This window comes from Agelaius phoeniceus, chromosome 16, assembly GCF_051311805.1.
Source record: "Agelaius phoeniceus isolate bAgePho1 chromosome 16, bAgePho1.hap1, whole genome shotgun sequence".
In the NCBI taxonomy this organism is placed as follows: domain Eukaryota; kingdom Metazoa; phylum Chordata; class Aves; order Passeriformes; family Icteridae; genus Agelaius; species Agelaius phoeniceus.
The window spans coordinates 4,207,941-4,223,500 of record NC_135280.1 but is presented as its reverse complement, the minus strand read 5'-3'; the positions used below and the strand labels follow the sequence as shown (position 1 = coordinate 4,223,500).

At 41.8% G+C, this 15,560-nt stretch overlaps 1 protein-coding gene across 2 annotated transcripts in view; it reads right to left on the bottom strand.

The window, feature by feature from the left end:
• The window catches only part of CARD11 (caspase recruitment domain family member 11), a 45,105-nt gene extending 29,981 nt beyond the window's left edge, over positions 1-15,124 (bottom strand). The window contains exon 1 of one of the 2 annotated variants that reach the window (XM_054643543.2): positions 14,685-15,124. In XM_054643543.2, coding sequence (XP_054499518.1) covers positions 14,685-14,697 — 13 coding nt within the window. In that variant the 5' untranslated portion in view covers positions 14,698-15,124. Of the gene's footprint in view, positions 1-3,069; positions 3,273-14,684 lie in introns of those variants that run through there. The other variant, XM_077186945.1, reaches the window with a different exon arrangement.
• Positions 15,125-15,560: the final 436 nt, after the last annotated feature.

The window sequence follows — 15,560 nt, the reverse complement described above, 5'->3', positions numbered from 1 at the left end:
ACACTATTTACACATTAAGAACATTGTTTTGCCCAATGCAATATTGTTGCAAGACCCCAATCAGTGCAGCAATGCTCCTTAGGATCCTGTAATGATTTTTGTTTCAGAAAAGGCTGAGATTGGAGCTTTCCCATCTCACACCCCACCTGCTGGCAGAATCTGCTCTACTTCTTCCTCAGGTCTGGCAGCTTTAGAGCCCCTGAGCTCCCATCACCTGATCTCACAGGAAGGAAATGACTCATTGTGCTCAATGGCCAACTGAGAGCAGGTTGTGCTGCCTCCAACATGCAACAGGCAGCATCCAATCAGCTTTGGTTGCAGCACACACATTATTGATCATAAACAAAGACAATGGAAAAATCCTCCTCTGCAAATAGCTGAAACCATGTTTTGACAACTGCCAGTTCTCTGTGTGTCACTATTTCCCACAAACAATTAACCTGCTTCCAGCTCTGGCAGTAACACACTGTTCAAACATTACTGAGAGAGGAGCAAATTTTGGGGGTGGATTCATCTCACCATTTTGAATTAGGCATGAATTTAGAATTCAGTTCTCCTCTAGTGAATGGAAAATGCTCTGTTAAAAACTCTTCATTCCACCATACTTCCACCTTGGAATGCTCTCCAAAGATTGGTTTCCAGCCACCCCAAATCACTTGGGCTCCCTCTGGGGTCCATGGAGAGAGGTTTGTTCACCTGATGCCAATATCTACACTGGTGATTGGATGGGTATTATTCTGTTTTCACATATTGTTTGAGAATCTGATACCCAGGTTTCAGAAACTGTCATACTGCCATTATTGAATGCTAATATGTGTAAAAGTAAAGGAGAAATGAGAGATATGAACAATCAGAGATGGAGGAAAAAAAGTGAAGAGGGGAGAGAAAGATGAGAATTGAGGGTGAAAAATGGTGAGGTTAGGGAAAAAAAGAAATATTAAATAGGGAACAGGAAAACAAAAAGAAAGTTAGAGAAAGAGGAACTCAACAGAATGAAAGTGAGGAACAAAAGTGAGACAGAAATAAGAATAGGAAAGGCCTTACTAAAGGCAAAGGTAAGGAATGTGGGAATAAATAGGGAAGGACCTGCCACAGATCCTGAAACATTAGGAATCAGTGTTACTTCTGAGCATGCAAATCAAGATAATGGCAGAGTAATTAAAATAAATAATTTACCACAAGACTTCAGTGCATCTATTTTAAAGGATTTGCAAAGTAGCAGTGGAGAGCTGAGTGCCTGACATTTAATAAATGCTTTAATCTGCACATGCTCTGTCCTGTTCCGCATGGTGATGAGGAGGGCAGCAGAAATCACTGTGCAAACGTGCGACAAATATGTTTATATAGCTGCCCTTCTGTTCTGGAGCATCAGCTACTGACACAAGCATTTCCTTTCAACGAATGTGTGCTAAAAGCCAAGATCTAAGAAAGAAGCTGCCGAGGCTCATGAGAATGCTGGTCCAACAAAGCCTCAGAAGTCATTATCAGGTCCCAGGTTAATTTTTTCTTTAGACTTTGTTTTTACAATTGATAATGAGATTCTTGCCAGCACAGGAGGAGGTGGAGGCACAGCTGGGGGCAAGTCTTGTGTGTTTAGGAGGAGCCTTGAATTAAAAATTCAAGTTGCTCAAAGATGCAAATGGTTTGATGACAGTAGGCTAGGTCCCAGTAAATGTGTGTTTGAATTACAAAACCCAGCACATCCTTTGGTGCAGAGAGCCAGCGTTTGTGAGGAACCTCCACAGGCTGAGCTACACAGAAACCTGCTAAGGACAAAGGTTCATTAACTGGTACATATGAAACCTGAACAACCCTGGCACACACAGCATGATTCTTATCAGTGCTGTTAACATTTCACTGCTATTAATACAAGTCACATGGGGAAGGGAGAAAGAATTGTAGCTCTGCCAAACAAAACTCCCACTTAGTCTGTTTCTTGAAAAAAAATTGTCACTTTCTACAAACTCTTACATTACAGAAGTTTAAAAAAATAACAGAGAGAAGAACACTTAGTCAGATAATGACCCTCTGTAGGTGATGCTCTCATCCAGGCAGTCAAAGGATAACACAGAATGCATTCGAGGAGAGGACTGCACTCACTTGAACAAACTCCAAATTTGGGAACAACTGACAGTAAATGTGTAGGACATTCTTAAAACAGAAAAGGTCACACTCCATTCTTGAATACTGCCAGATAATCTCACTGTAATTCACCATGGCCCAGGAAAGTTTGAAAATACTATTTCATATAGCAGGCTTTATAACGTGGTAGGAAAATAAGACATGAACCTATATGGAGAATCCTAGAATCATGGAATCTTCTGAGTTGGAAGGGACTCACAAGGGTCAGCCAGTCCAGTTCCTGGCCCTGCACAGACACCCCAACAATTCCACCCTGTGCACCCCTGGGAACATTGTCCAAAGCTCCTGGAGCTCTGGCAGCCTTGGGGCTCTGACCATGCCCTGGGGAGCCTGCTCAGTGCCTGACCAACACCTGGGCAAAGAACCTTTTCCTGATATCCAACCTAAACCTCCCCTGACACAGCTCCAGTCGTTAAAGAATCCCACAACTAGTAAAAACACACAAAATATAAAGAAAGAATAAATAAGAAGCAAACTCTGATAACCCTCCTTTTAAGATCAACCTTGACAAACTGCTCTAAACACATGAAAAAAAACCCCATGCAAACTGTTTACTGTTTTATAAGAGCAGCATGCACTGATTGTGATGAGAATATTATTTAATTAAATACTTTAAATACTCTGCAAAGGTATAATAGCTCCCATCTAGCTCTGTGAAAACTTACCCATTTTTGTTTAGATTCTAATTTCCAATAACATATCTTGGATCAAACACTGGCCAGTCTCCTAAAGGTGACGACTCCCATGGTTCACACATACATTTTGCTCATTTTATGTAAATGCATGGGTTATGTAGATAGAACAGGAATCAACACCTTATTACTTTTTGTGACCTCTTTGTAAGCATTACTTTAAAACAGACTCTAATTTTAAAGAGCAGGCTGCTCTCCTGTAGCTCCACTGCAGCTGGAACAATGTCATACATACCTTCCACAACCAACCCCTCACTGGAAGAGGTGAGCTCCACTCCTAGCCACAGCCTGCCACAGTCCTGGGTGCTCTGCTCATTGGCCAAATCCTTGCACCTTGCTCAGAGCTGCAGGAACATCTCAGCCAGCAGCACACAACACACACAGAGGACAGCTGGATGCCATTTGATGAGGAAAAACCTACAAAAAATCACAGCAGCCTGGTCTAGGAAGGGTAAACCCTTACCAGGAATGAGAAGGAGCTTGATATTTTACTCCTTGTACATGGAAATGGTTGTGCTTGTTTTATGAATAGATCTTCCCTGCTTGTGCTTGCTGGTCACCTCCTCTTGCTCTGTGCCCTCTCTTTTTTCACCAGTGTTGTGGGACTGTGACATGCAGCTCCGGAAACCTCCACCCACCACCCTCCCTCTCAGACTTACAGCCTATATATAGCAGGCACAGAGCTGCTGGGGGCTGCCTTACTTCCCTTTTCTTCTGAACAGAGCTTGTGGGTAACTTTCAAATGTGACACCACTGCTGAGGGAAGTCTTAGAGGAAGTGTTCTCACAGCCACGGGGAGCTGGGGGCTCTGAATGGAGCAGCAAGGGCCTTAGGAGGACCTCAGACAGGTCCTTTTTCCTGCAGAGATCCCAGCTGGGTTTCCTTAGCCATCCCCTGTCACCAAAGACCTGCAATTAAGAGCAGGAAAGCAATCTCTGCAGAACAGAGAGACAATTCACTCTCCCTTTTGCAGAAGGGCTCCTGTGAGTCACTTCTGTAGCAATCTAAAGGAAAAATGGTCTGTTTGTACATTGTCTGTCCATTATTTCTGTAGTGGTAATGTCTCCATGACCTTGTCTGGCTGTCTTGGGGAAGAGATAATGCCAAATACTTGGCAATTCTATATTTTCTATGTTCAAAGCACTGCAAGGAGGAATTAAGCATCTTCTGTTGCTCTCTCCATAACTAAGCCCATTGCTCTGATGATAGGGAATAAAATACTGTAAAGCTTTCATGTGGAAAATTTATCCCCAAAGAATTAACTAACCATGGGAAGAGACTAAACTCTGGTCTCATCAGGAAACTCTGGCCGGTTCAGTTCATGGTTAATCTGTATTTTTTTTTAAAGACCAAAGTAAAAAAGTCCTAAAACAGCAATAAATCTGACTATTTGTTTTCACCTAGTGTGGTTCTTGACCATGAGTCAAAGTAAAAAGAAGTATGAGAATTGTATTGAATTCTCTGCTGACTGTGGAAATAAGTATTTGTGAAAATAACAACTGTAAAGTGATGCCAGAATTACATTCCATCTGTGAGCATCCCAGCCTTTAAGGATGGGCAGCTGCTGTTAAAACAACATCTACAAAAACTACTACAAAAGCAAGAGTTGCAGGATTATTTGCACCCAAACCCTGTTTTTTAGGTGTTTAATGGTACAAAGGGTGGTAACCAGCTCAAAATCAGGGGAAGTTTGTTTTATTCTTCCAACTTATGCCTTCAAGCACAACAATTCCTTAGCACAGGCTGACAGTAAAATCATTTGCAGAATGTGCAGAAAAGGCTTTGTTTTAAATGCAGTGTTGCATTTGTGGCTGAGGTGAGGTTACACACAAGATGAGCACAAGCAAATGGCTCCCACGCGTGAGGATTGATTTCCCCTATTTCTCATTCCTGCTCTAGGGCACAGCTCATAATTAGGGTCAGATTTTCTAAGAGCACAGGTGGTATTTAGGCATCAAAATGAATGGCCAGATTTTTGCCAGCCTTGCCTTGGAGTGTGGGATAAGGTGGTGTTATGAATCACAGGGCTGCTGAACGTTAAGCACTTTTTAAAATCAGGCCTTCTGTACACACTTAAATTAAAGTTGAATGCTTTCAAAAATCTTCTCACAACTGGAACATTCTTCAAATTCTAGGTATTGGAAAAATGGGCCTTAAAGCTTTGTGAGGTGCTAATTTTTACATGAATAGGGAACTGCTCCCTATAGCACCAATAAATCTGGCTGGCAGCAGTATTTAAGCAGTTCTGGTTCTCTAGTGTTGTATAAACTCTGCAGCAGTGCACATTCCATGGGGAAGAGGGCAGATGCTGTGTGCCAGAGCTTACCTGTGTTAATTCTAAGCTGTGAAATAAATATTTTGCAAGCTAACAGGTAATGACAAACACTGCAGATGCATCAATCTCTTCAGCATATTGTCTCCAGCCACAACTGAGATTTTAAGAATTAAATGGAATTGTAAGCTTGGAACCCTCTGAAACATAATAAAAGAAGGGTTCTTTTTACGTGACTTTCTACAAGGAACCAAAACAAATTTATTTTTTTTATGCTCAAAAGCTAATACAGTGTAGAAACTGCATGAGGTTTTAGATTAGACTCTCCTTTCATCATTAGTTGCTCTATTTATCTTTTTTTTTCAAAGCCGGTGAGTTCAGCCTTGCAGAATCCATGCTGCTGACTCAGCTAACTGAGCCAAAACTCATAAAAATCTATTTAAAAAGGGTCCAATGGTTTTATTTTCTAATCATAAATATGAAATTTAATTAGCATCTCATTGCTAACGAAGTCACCATGGAAGACAAGACTGAGGAATTAGGCGCAGGAGTGGAACATCAAGCATAAGACAAAGCAACTGTTATGTGGGAGCCAGTTTAACTCCTGCTTTTCTCCACTCATGTTTCAGATTTTTTAAGAATGATGGGCTGTTTTCACAGGCTTCCTGCTCTGACAGCAAGGTCCTTCTATCCTCTCTGTGGCAGTAATGACTCCATCATGACATCCCATCATGTGAAATACCAAATAACAACAGATAAGCTTCACTCTGGATTAGAAAAGGAAGCAAGGCAGAGCAAGTTGGAGCTGAATTCAAAATCCTGTTTTGTCATAAGCTACTCAGGTCAGCAAGTGTTTCAAATCCTGTAAAAGCAATAGACTCATCAAATGAGAAAAGAACTCTCATTATTCTCCAGGGTACTGCAAACATCAGAAAGATTAAAGGAATGTTTTTAAATGAAGCATATGGAGAATTTACAGAGCTCTTCAAGTAGGAATGTGTCCAGCCTTTTCATTACTAGCAATTTTATAAGCTGTGTCCCAGGCTGACATCAGCACTGAGGTCAGCATTATTGGGTGGAATTCTGTCAACTGGGAGCATCCTCTGCCACCTTCTCCCTGAGCTCTGGAGAGGTCAGGAGCTCTTGCTCTGGCTTCACCCTGCCAGGTGGGCAGGAGGAGTTCCATGAGTGCCTGTCCCTGCAGAGCAGCACAGCCACCTGGGTGCAGGCAGGGACAGGAGCCCTCCTGGTGCCCCCTCGGTGCCTCAGTGAGGGAGCACAGAGCACAGAACACAGAACAGGGCACCACGTGGGCAATGCTGTGGGACAGCTCTGCAAGGGCTGGGGAACTGCAGTAACCACAAAGCTGTGTGTGCTTTCTCCCCACACTCACACTGAAATTGTTCACAGCAATCAGTGTGGGAGGAAGTGTTTACAGGACCTTTCCTGAGAGCACTAATCATTAATAATTCCTGGATTGCTAGAAGAGCTTCAGCAGTAACTGTGAGTGGGCAAGTCCCTTGGGTGCTCTCAATGACAGCATTCTCTGGGGTAAAAAGCAGCTGATTAGCAGTGGTCCTGGTTACTTTTATACATCAGGACAGTTTCATATCACTGTTCCACGATCAGTCACTTGCAATAGCCAAGAGCCACAGCCAGACTTGTTATCACCAGCACTGACTGGGGTAACACTGCCCATTTTATCAGCAGTGCTGGTGCTGAGCTGAGTGGTGGAGTTGAGGTGAACTGAGCAAGGACCAGCAGCTTTCTTCAAATAATGGATGCACAGTCCCTGCTATCTTCAGTGGAGTGGTGATGGAAGTCTCTGTAAATGACACTTATCCCAGTTCAAATTCCTGAAATAACTCTGTTTCTTTCTAGTATTTATTATTCCACTTATTCTAGCAAGGAAAAAAGAGGGAATGAAACTTTCTCACTCCACAGTTAGAGAATCTAAAAGGGATCATTCTGGTAAAGCATATTTTTAAAGAACAAGGGAAGTTTAAAGCAATGGCCATATGCTCCTTTTGGATTCTTACATGCAAACTTTTAGCACTTAGCCAGAAATGTTGCTGTTCCTTTTCAGGACAGAATGGTCCAGCTGGTGGCTCAGAATCCACATTCAAGCACTCAGTAGTTTTCCTCTGGAGGAAATAAGGATTGCTGGTTTGGGCAGCATAAGCTTTTCAGTTTCTCTTGGGCTTGTGTAAGGCCAAATTCAAGGTAGAGCAGATTTCTGGTCTGAGGTTAGAGAGTTCACTGCCTCCACATGAGGAGAGATGAGAGGTGGGCAGGAACCACTTCTAGACACAGACAACATATTGCAGGATGCCAGGATGTGGCATTGCCCAGCCCACAGAAGCTGATGCTCTGAGCTGACACCCAGCACAGCAACCTGAACAACCTGGATTACTACAGCCAGCTGGTTGTGTGCAGCATTCTCCACAAGAGAAAAGAACTGGAAGAATATCCCAAATGAAAATCTGACTTTGTTTAGAGAGTTAAGAGCTTGCTAAAGCACAATGGCCTCTCTGTTTCCAGGCAGGTTTGTTTTCATTTGCTGTGCCTTGTGCATTGCTTCACCTCCCTCTGTCACAAACTGGAGGTGAGTGATGCTTTCAGCTTGAATATCTGCTGGACAGAGAGGAGTTTGCCAGATGCCTTCTCTCACTTGATGGGACTCCCATGCATGGGCTGGGAATCAGAATCAGAGGGGAGGAGGAAAGGAGATATTAAACAAGTGAGGGGAGTCAGACTAACAGGTCAGGCTGAAGGGAGGGAGGACTTGGAATGTTCTGTGAGGACCAAAGGAACAGTAACAAACCACTCTCTGCCTTTTCTCATGCTCTTTCCTCACCATATTTGAATGTTCAAATAATCATTTCTACTGTTCAGTCCCTTTGAGCAGATTCTACTTGAAGTGCTGATGGCATTGGCTATTTAACAGCCAAAATTTCTAAATGCATTCAAGATTTCTAATACTATCCTGCTCAAGTAGCTTTGGATTTCTGCACTATTATCATGTTGCAATGATGCAGTTGTAATGAGTTTACATTTTTCTGCATTGCAGTACATACTACAAGGTATCAGGAGCTTGTCACTGAATGCACAGCCTTCAAAGAGGCATTCAAATTCTGATCACTTCCACCTCAGACCAAGCATTTTCCAGTTGTTTCTTGCAGGTGGAATATTCTTCCTGATATTGTATTCTCATATAGCTTCTAAGGCCAATCTGGAGGCAGCCCTGCTCTCCCAGGTGTGCAGCCTTCCTGGGCAGTGGTTCAGTGAAGGTGCTGCTGTCAATAGTGTTTAATCCAGCAAAACTGCCTGGATGCTGCTCTCAGTATGGATATGGATGAGTCACAAAAACACCATTCTGCAGTGTAACACTCCATATGAAAATATTCAAGTATCACTTTTCCTTCAGGCCACAGACTTGAGGATTAAAAAACCCAACAGATTCAGCCTTTCCAGCCTTTCGGGAAATGTAAAATTCCTTCACTTTTTTTAACAACTGAAGCAAGAGAAAAACACATTGTTTTCAATCCTGACATAAAAGTTTAAACATTTTTTGTTTCATACTACTCTGGTACCTTTTATGGCATAAATTGCTAAAAAAGAGAGAATAAAAGACAGAAGGAAATTAAATCTTCTAAAATAAAATTTGCCAATATTTGGTCATTCTGAAAAATATGGAATATAATAACTGGAAATACAGGAATATGGTACTGGAAGAATGAAGCACAAAAGATTCTTAAAGAATTAAAGATTCTTAAAGAATTAAATTTTGGGATTTATCCTGACTTCCTTTGGCAAGAGCTGTGAAGGAGGAGTAGCAGTGTGGGAGCAGGGAAGAATCTTACCTTAAGTGTGTTTTTTTTTCCCCTCAGGAAAAATATCAGCTCAGCAATAGTAAAGAATGTGGGAAAAATTGATGGAATTTTCTATTTTCAGTCACTGCAAATCATTAGTGAAAAGAGTTTGATGATCTCACTAACTACCTCATTATAAACTACAAAAACCATATGGAATGTAAACTACCTTCACATGGTGCTCAGAGACATGACTTAGTGCTGCACTTGGCAGTGCTGGGTTAGCAGTTGGACTCAATGACCTTAAAGGTCTTTTCCAACCTAAATAATTCTGCAATTCAGAAAAAGCCAAGCAATCAGATGCAGGCAGCACATGCTGGATAGACACTATGACTTGTTCTTGTAAAAAACATGAAACTGCCACCAGGGAGGAAAGGTTCTTTTAAACACAGAATCCATGCAATGGACCAGTTTGGTCAGCGAGTACTGCAGGTCACTGGTATTTGGATTGAGCTGTTAAAAGCCAAAAGCCTTCAAATGATCTTACAAATGTGATAATTTTACAGTTCATGATCAAAGTTTCAATTATCATTTTCACTGTAGTTTGGAAATGTACTTGGTGTAAAAAGACTTGAAACACCCTTTGGGTGTTTTCCCAGTTTCATCAGGATTCAGAATCCCCAGAGGGAAATATTTGATAGCTGTCTTTATTAGTGTTTCAAATCTTGGAGGAACTTATTTTTGTGCTCAAATATATTAAATGTATGTAACAACCCATTAAGTACACTCAGACTGATTTCAAGTATGGGCACAGCCAGATTGGAGATGTTTCTACAAGTTTAGAGCTATAAAATTTAAGTGGAAACAATTCTTCAGCTGCTAATGACAACCATGTATGTACTGCTATCATACAGCTTCTTCTGCATGCAGATGAAAAAAAATATCCTTATCCCACTTTAACCAGAAACCTTATACTAGAATTGAGCATCTCAATTACAACCTGAGGAAAATTTTCCAGCAAACACCCAGTGCTCAGAGAGCCAGTGGGAATCCTTTCCTTGGCTACACTGAAGCTGATTGTTCCCCTGAACTCCAAAAATCAGGGCTGACTTTACCAAGTACCTGTGTGTAAGGCCAAGCTGGCCTCAGGGACCAGAACAAACACATCTCTTAATGCAACACCAAGTTACTTCACACAGCAAAATTCACTGAAGCAACAATTACTACAAATAACATCACACACAGAGCTGTATATACATTTATCCTTTTGACAAAACCAGAATGTTACAGTATTTCATTTGACATTTCTGACAGATTTCCAGTGGGATTTGGCAAATTTCTTTCCTCTTTTTGAGCTGCTAAACAGATTCACTGAAGTAGACAGCATTAGAAAGTAATGCCCCATCCAGCCCTGAAGATAAAATAGGTTTTGCAGGACTAACATAACAGGAATATTCTCCTCACCACATGTTCAGCATTGGGAGCAGACAGTGAACAACATGTTGCCAGTTTTGAGTGCTATCAGTAATGTGTGTTTGCTTTTTGTATATGAAAGCAAAAGTTCCTACTTGTGGAAGAGGTTTTACAGCAACTTCTGTGAGCCAGAGAGAAGTTTGATAAGAGGATCCATGTTTACCACCGAAAGAATTTTCTACCAAGGTTGTTGACATAGAAACCAAGAAAGAAAGAAGGATAAATAAAGAAACCTGCAAGTGCCTGTTCCAATAAGCACTTTGTCTCTCGTGACCAACGAGTAAAGTGTAAACTTATGGGTTTTGCAAGAATGTATAAAAAGCACGCATGCTATAATAAAGAGTTTGAAGCTTTCTGAAAATGGAGTGTGTCGTTCAGTATTGTCTCCATCTCAACTACAACGTTTTACTCACTGGTAAAATGTTACATGTAGATCACTAATCTTGGGAGTTCATGTTACTCACAAACTATTGCCCTTCCTAGAGCCCAAATATTTGTCAGAAGGTTATGAAGGGAGGTGTTTGAAATCAAAGTTCAGAGGAGGCTGTGCTTAACTCAGTGTGCAAACCTCAGCCAAGGGAATCCACTGCCCAGAGCTGGGACACTCAGTGACAGGGAATCTGGCAGAGCTGCTGTTCTGTCTAACTGCACTTTAAACAGCCTGGCACTGCATTCTCCTCTTGCCTGCGAGGAGCAGAAGTGAGAGGGTGATATAGGGAGAGAATACAGACTCCTGAAGCAACAGAGACAACGAAGCTTTTATCACTCATTGGATGTGTGCCACAGACACCAATTATATACGTTTGACAGCAACCATTATAATTCCAGAGTCCTTGAACAAATCACAAGCAGAAAGGTTACCTTCCTGAAAATGTTCATTACCATTAAATAAGTGACCCAGACTAGAGAATGAAGGCAGCACTTAAGAAAAAATTTGGGGAAAGGGTAGAGATGGAGAATATTATTACATGTAGACCTGTAAAACCCCATCATTTGTTCTGAGAAAGGAATTGCAGATTCACTGCAGATACTGGATTGTAGTGTTCACTGCAGATACTGGATTACACTGTTCTGCAAGTGCAAATTCTACAGACAGCAGTGGCAAAACAGACAAGAGAAAAAGAATTTTTCTCTCAGTGGTGAGACTTGACCAAACTTGGTGGGGTTTATGGTTTTACCCTTCAGTTTGAAAATCACAAGGCATACTTTCATATTTCTTTTAAAGTTTAGATTGCTGTGGAGGCTACTGCCAAAGAAAGCTGCCATAGGTCAAACTCCACCATCACTTACACAACTTAATGACCATATCTAAGTGAAAGATTTGTATTTCATGAAAGATGCATTTCAATATCAAAGAGAGAGTTAAGCCATCTGCTAACAAGTGGGTAGCTAAGATCTCTATAAATTTCATCCTCTGTGAGCAGTCATCCCATATATCTATCAGATAAAAACTTTTACCAAGCAACTGTACAGAAATCAAGGTCATTTGGTGTATGGCATTCTGGTATCTCCAGCATATCCAGTTATTTGGGATTCACCCTTCTAGAGAAGGTCCAAATTGACTTTAACTGTAAAAGATACAGGCAGTCAGATGGCTCTTCCTTCTCCCCCACATTGAAAGCTTATTAAGAAAGTTAATTACTCAAGTTTATTTAACTCTTAATTAAGAGTTAAATCTAATTGAAAGGAACTATTTGAATAAGAACAGTGAGTCAAACACATGAGTCTGAATTTCTGTTCTGGGGTTAGCTCTCTTGAAACAGCAATTTCCTGAGGAGGACAGAAAGTTTCCAGGCTCTTTCCTGCTGAAATTTCTCCTCTGCTAGACACATGATTCAAGAAACTGGACACAGACACACACAAAAATAAAATTTCTGTCTCCAGGTCCCCTTACAAATGTCACAATACACCTTTGAAAATGTCCATTTTTAACTCAACACAAGCAAACAATATGAAGCAAAAAAAAAAAGGAGGAAGAGAGAGAGAGAGAAGAGACATTGTCTCAGCCAATTTATTTATGGGAGCCTTTACAAAAAGAACCAGTAATGGGGGCAAAAAATACTGACGAAACAAGGCACAAAATCCAAAAGTTTTGTAGAATGACTCAAAGGAATACAAATGCTGTTCCCATCACAAGATGAGTTGTAACAGAGTAAGAAAGAGTCATATTAGACCTGAATGTATAAAATGAGCATCTCTTATTTTATTGTTCTAGGCTTGTGGACTTTTTGCAAGATCCAAAAGGCAAAGATATTTTAATGTAACTGTTTCTGTATTCAGAAGAGAATGCTCACAGCTCAAAGGCCACAGTTTCCAGCTCTGAATCAGAAAGGATATCTTATAATTGCAAACATAAAAATTTAAGCTCCTTTCACTCATAAGGAGATGGACAATTTCAGAGAGTCAGACAGATTGCTAAGAGAATTCTCCCACATAATAATTCTCTTATTAATTCAGCTGAGTTTAATAAGTGAACCTTATTCAGTTCCCAAAAGACCACACCAGAACATCCACAGAAATAAATCTTCAGTCTCAATAGTCCTGCTCAAGAAGGTGAGGCTAAAAAGCTTCATCAAAGAAATGCACTTATTTGTCATATCTGATTCAAAGCATACAAATTTAAGCAAGGAATAATACCAGATATTGTCCTTGGATGCAGTTTTTAGCCATGTCTGATCTTGGTGACTCACCAATATGTCTGGTATAAAAGACATGAGCTGTTTCCAGATCCTAGGAGCAAAGTTACTGCCACTACAGCACTGGAGATGAGAACTTCTACCTTTGGGACTTGGAGTCTCATAGGAATCAAAAGGACAAAAATTATGGCAGTGTCAGATCAGAAATTCTGCAGTGGGGCAGGAATTTCAGAACTTTATTAAGTTTAGTAAAAAGATTCACGAACAACTAGAACTATTTTTTACAGTTTTCCAAAGGCATTTTGCATTGTGCTCTCCCATTTTTTTCATCTACCTTCAGTCCCATCACTAAGATCTTTCTCTGCTCAGGTTGCATATTCTGCAGAGGAAAGAGGAGCTGAGAGACTGCAATACTTCCTCTGGTTCCCCTGCAGGCTGGCAGCAGGGATCCTAAGGCAGCAGTGCAAGCCCAGCTGCATCAGCAGCTCCTCCCAGTTTGAATGCAATATAAAGATAAAAACAGATAGAGAAACCTGGTGGAGAGTTGTGGTAAGGAGGTAGGAAGGAGTGGGATGGCAGAAAGAGAAGGGATAGAATACCCAAAGTCAGGACAGGCTCTATTTGAGAGTGGAGAGCAAGACAAAGGAGTTACAGGTATTAGCAAATGCTGCTTGTGAGACAGAAAGAAACAGAGAGACAGGATGGCAGTGGTTATTTGTTGTGAATGACTAAATATGAGTCTGAGCATTGGAAGGAAGCTATGCAAGTGTAAAAGTCTCCTACTTTGGGATGCATCCCCAAAACTGTAAATATGGAAATCCTGCACATGTCTATGGAAGGGAATAAGAGGACTAAGAGATGTGTGTGCAAGGACAGCCCAGTGGAGAGGCAGCAGCTCTCACAAAAGGATCTTGCCATGGCAGCAAATACAGGAGAGAGGGGATGGAGCAGGAAGTAGCATGTGGGAAGCTGGAGGAACAGCAGGAAAGGGGAACACAAGAGCAAGAAGGAGCTGACAGAGGGGAGGGAAGGAGAGACTAAGAACTTGAGGGAGGATGTACAGTCTATTGCACAGGCACAGAAGAAAGTAGAGGGAAAGGAAAGGAATGAAGAAGGGAAATATTTGTCACACAGAAAATACTCTTGATGGCATAAAAAGGCATAAAAAGATGGTGAAAAAGATAACAAGAAATCAAGATGGTTGAGAATAGAAAAAAGGAAGTGAGAAGAACAAATAAAAAGAGGAAGAAAACCAAATAAGAAAGATTTTACTAGTTAACAGAAAGCATAAATCTCAGTGAAGAGATTTAAAGAAAGGGCTAGAGCACAACAAACTATGGGTAGAACCAGAAATAGTCTGGAGACCAGTGCTGCTGATCAGTCCTTCATCTCCCTTCTCCAGACCTCAATATTAACTCTCTTTCCCAGTGCACATTTGCACCTCCAGCTACAGCCTCTTTACCTCCCTCAACCCTGGGCTCCAAGGATCGGCACACGCCGAGTACCAGACCTGAGGAGGGCAGGGAAAGCACAAACGGAACCATTTTCAAAGAACCTTTTGAATATCAACGCAAAAAAGGTGAAAGTGGAAGTTTCAGTGCTCAGAGCTGTGGAAGGCAGCAGGGAGGTGAGCTGCTCTGGCAGCTGCTCTCCTTACCTTGGGTGCTCATGAGTGACCGGCTGTCTGCTGCAGCTGCTGCAGGCTGCACTCTCTACGTCGCCTCCATGCAATTGTCAGTGTCTCTCCAGGAGTCCTGGAGAGGTTATTTGTGCTCTGCAGCTGTTGAAAAGTAAAGAAAACACAAGGAGTAAAACACCCCCTGGCCCCCAAAGTACAGTAGTTTCGAGGAGAATCAGGAATGAAAGAGGCTGCAGCACCGGGGGCAGAACAAGCAAAAAGCCACACAGAAAGTAAGAAAAAGTGTGTCAGAGACTGGGAGGGGCGGAGAAGGAAAATGCAAAGATCTGACAGGAAACCAGACTATAAATCTGCTTCGGGTTGAAAAAAACACATTCTGCTCCCCAGCAATAGGGCCTGTTTGCAAATGACTCTGCAGGCAGGTGACAGCAGAGCCCTGTGGCACCAGGCAAGCAAACCAGGAGGCACTGCTGGCCCTTCCCCAGGAGGAGCAGTGGGCAGAGGTGGCAGCACTAACAACCAGCTCAGGCACAAGAAGCAGCCTGTCTCCACTGCCTCACTTCCACCTGCACACACTGCCAGGGCATGTTTTCCTGGGGCACAAGGAGATGTGCTTAATGCCAGCCTGGCTGGTGCTGTGCCCCTCCCAGCACAGGGCAGCAGCCCTGGTGTCTCAGGGTACTTGCTGGTAGAAAGCAGGTGGGAGAGAAAAAAGAATGAAGGAACTGAAGAAAACAAAGTTTCAAGAACAACAGTTCCAGGTAGAAGGAGTTCTGGGTTTTCCCAAGATTTCAAAGGTTTTTCATTAAAGCATCTATTTTATTAATAGCTCCTTTTGCTAAAAAGGTAGTCAACAAGGTTTGCTTTATGCATCAGATGATTTTACAGTTGAAG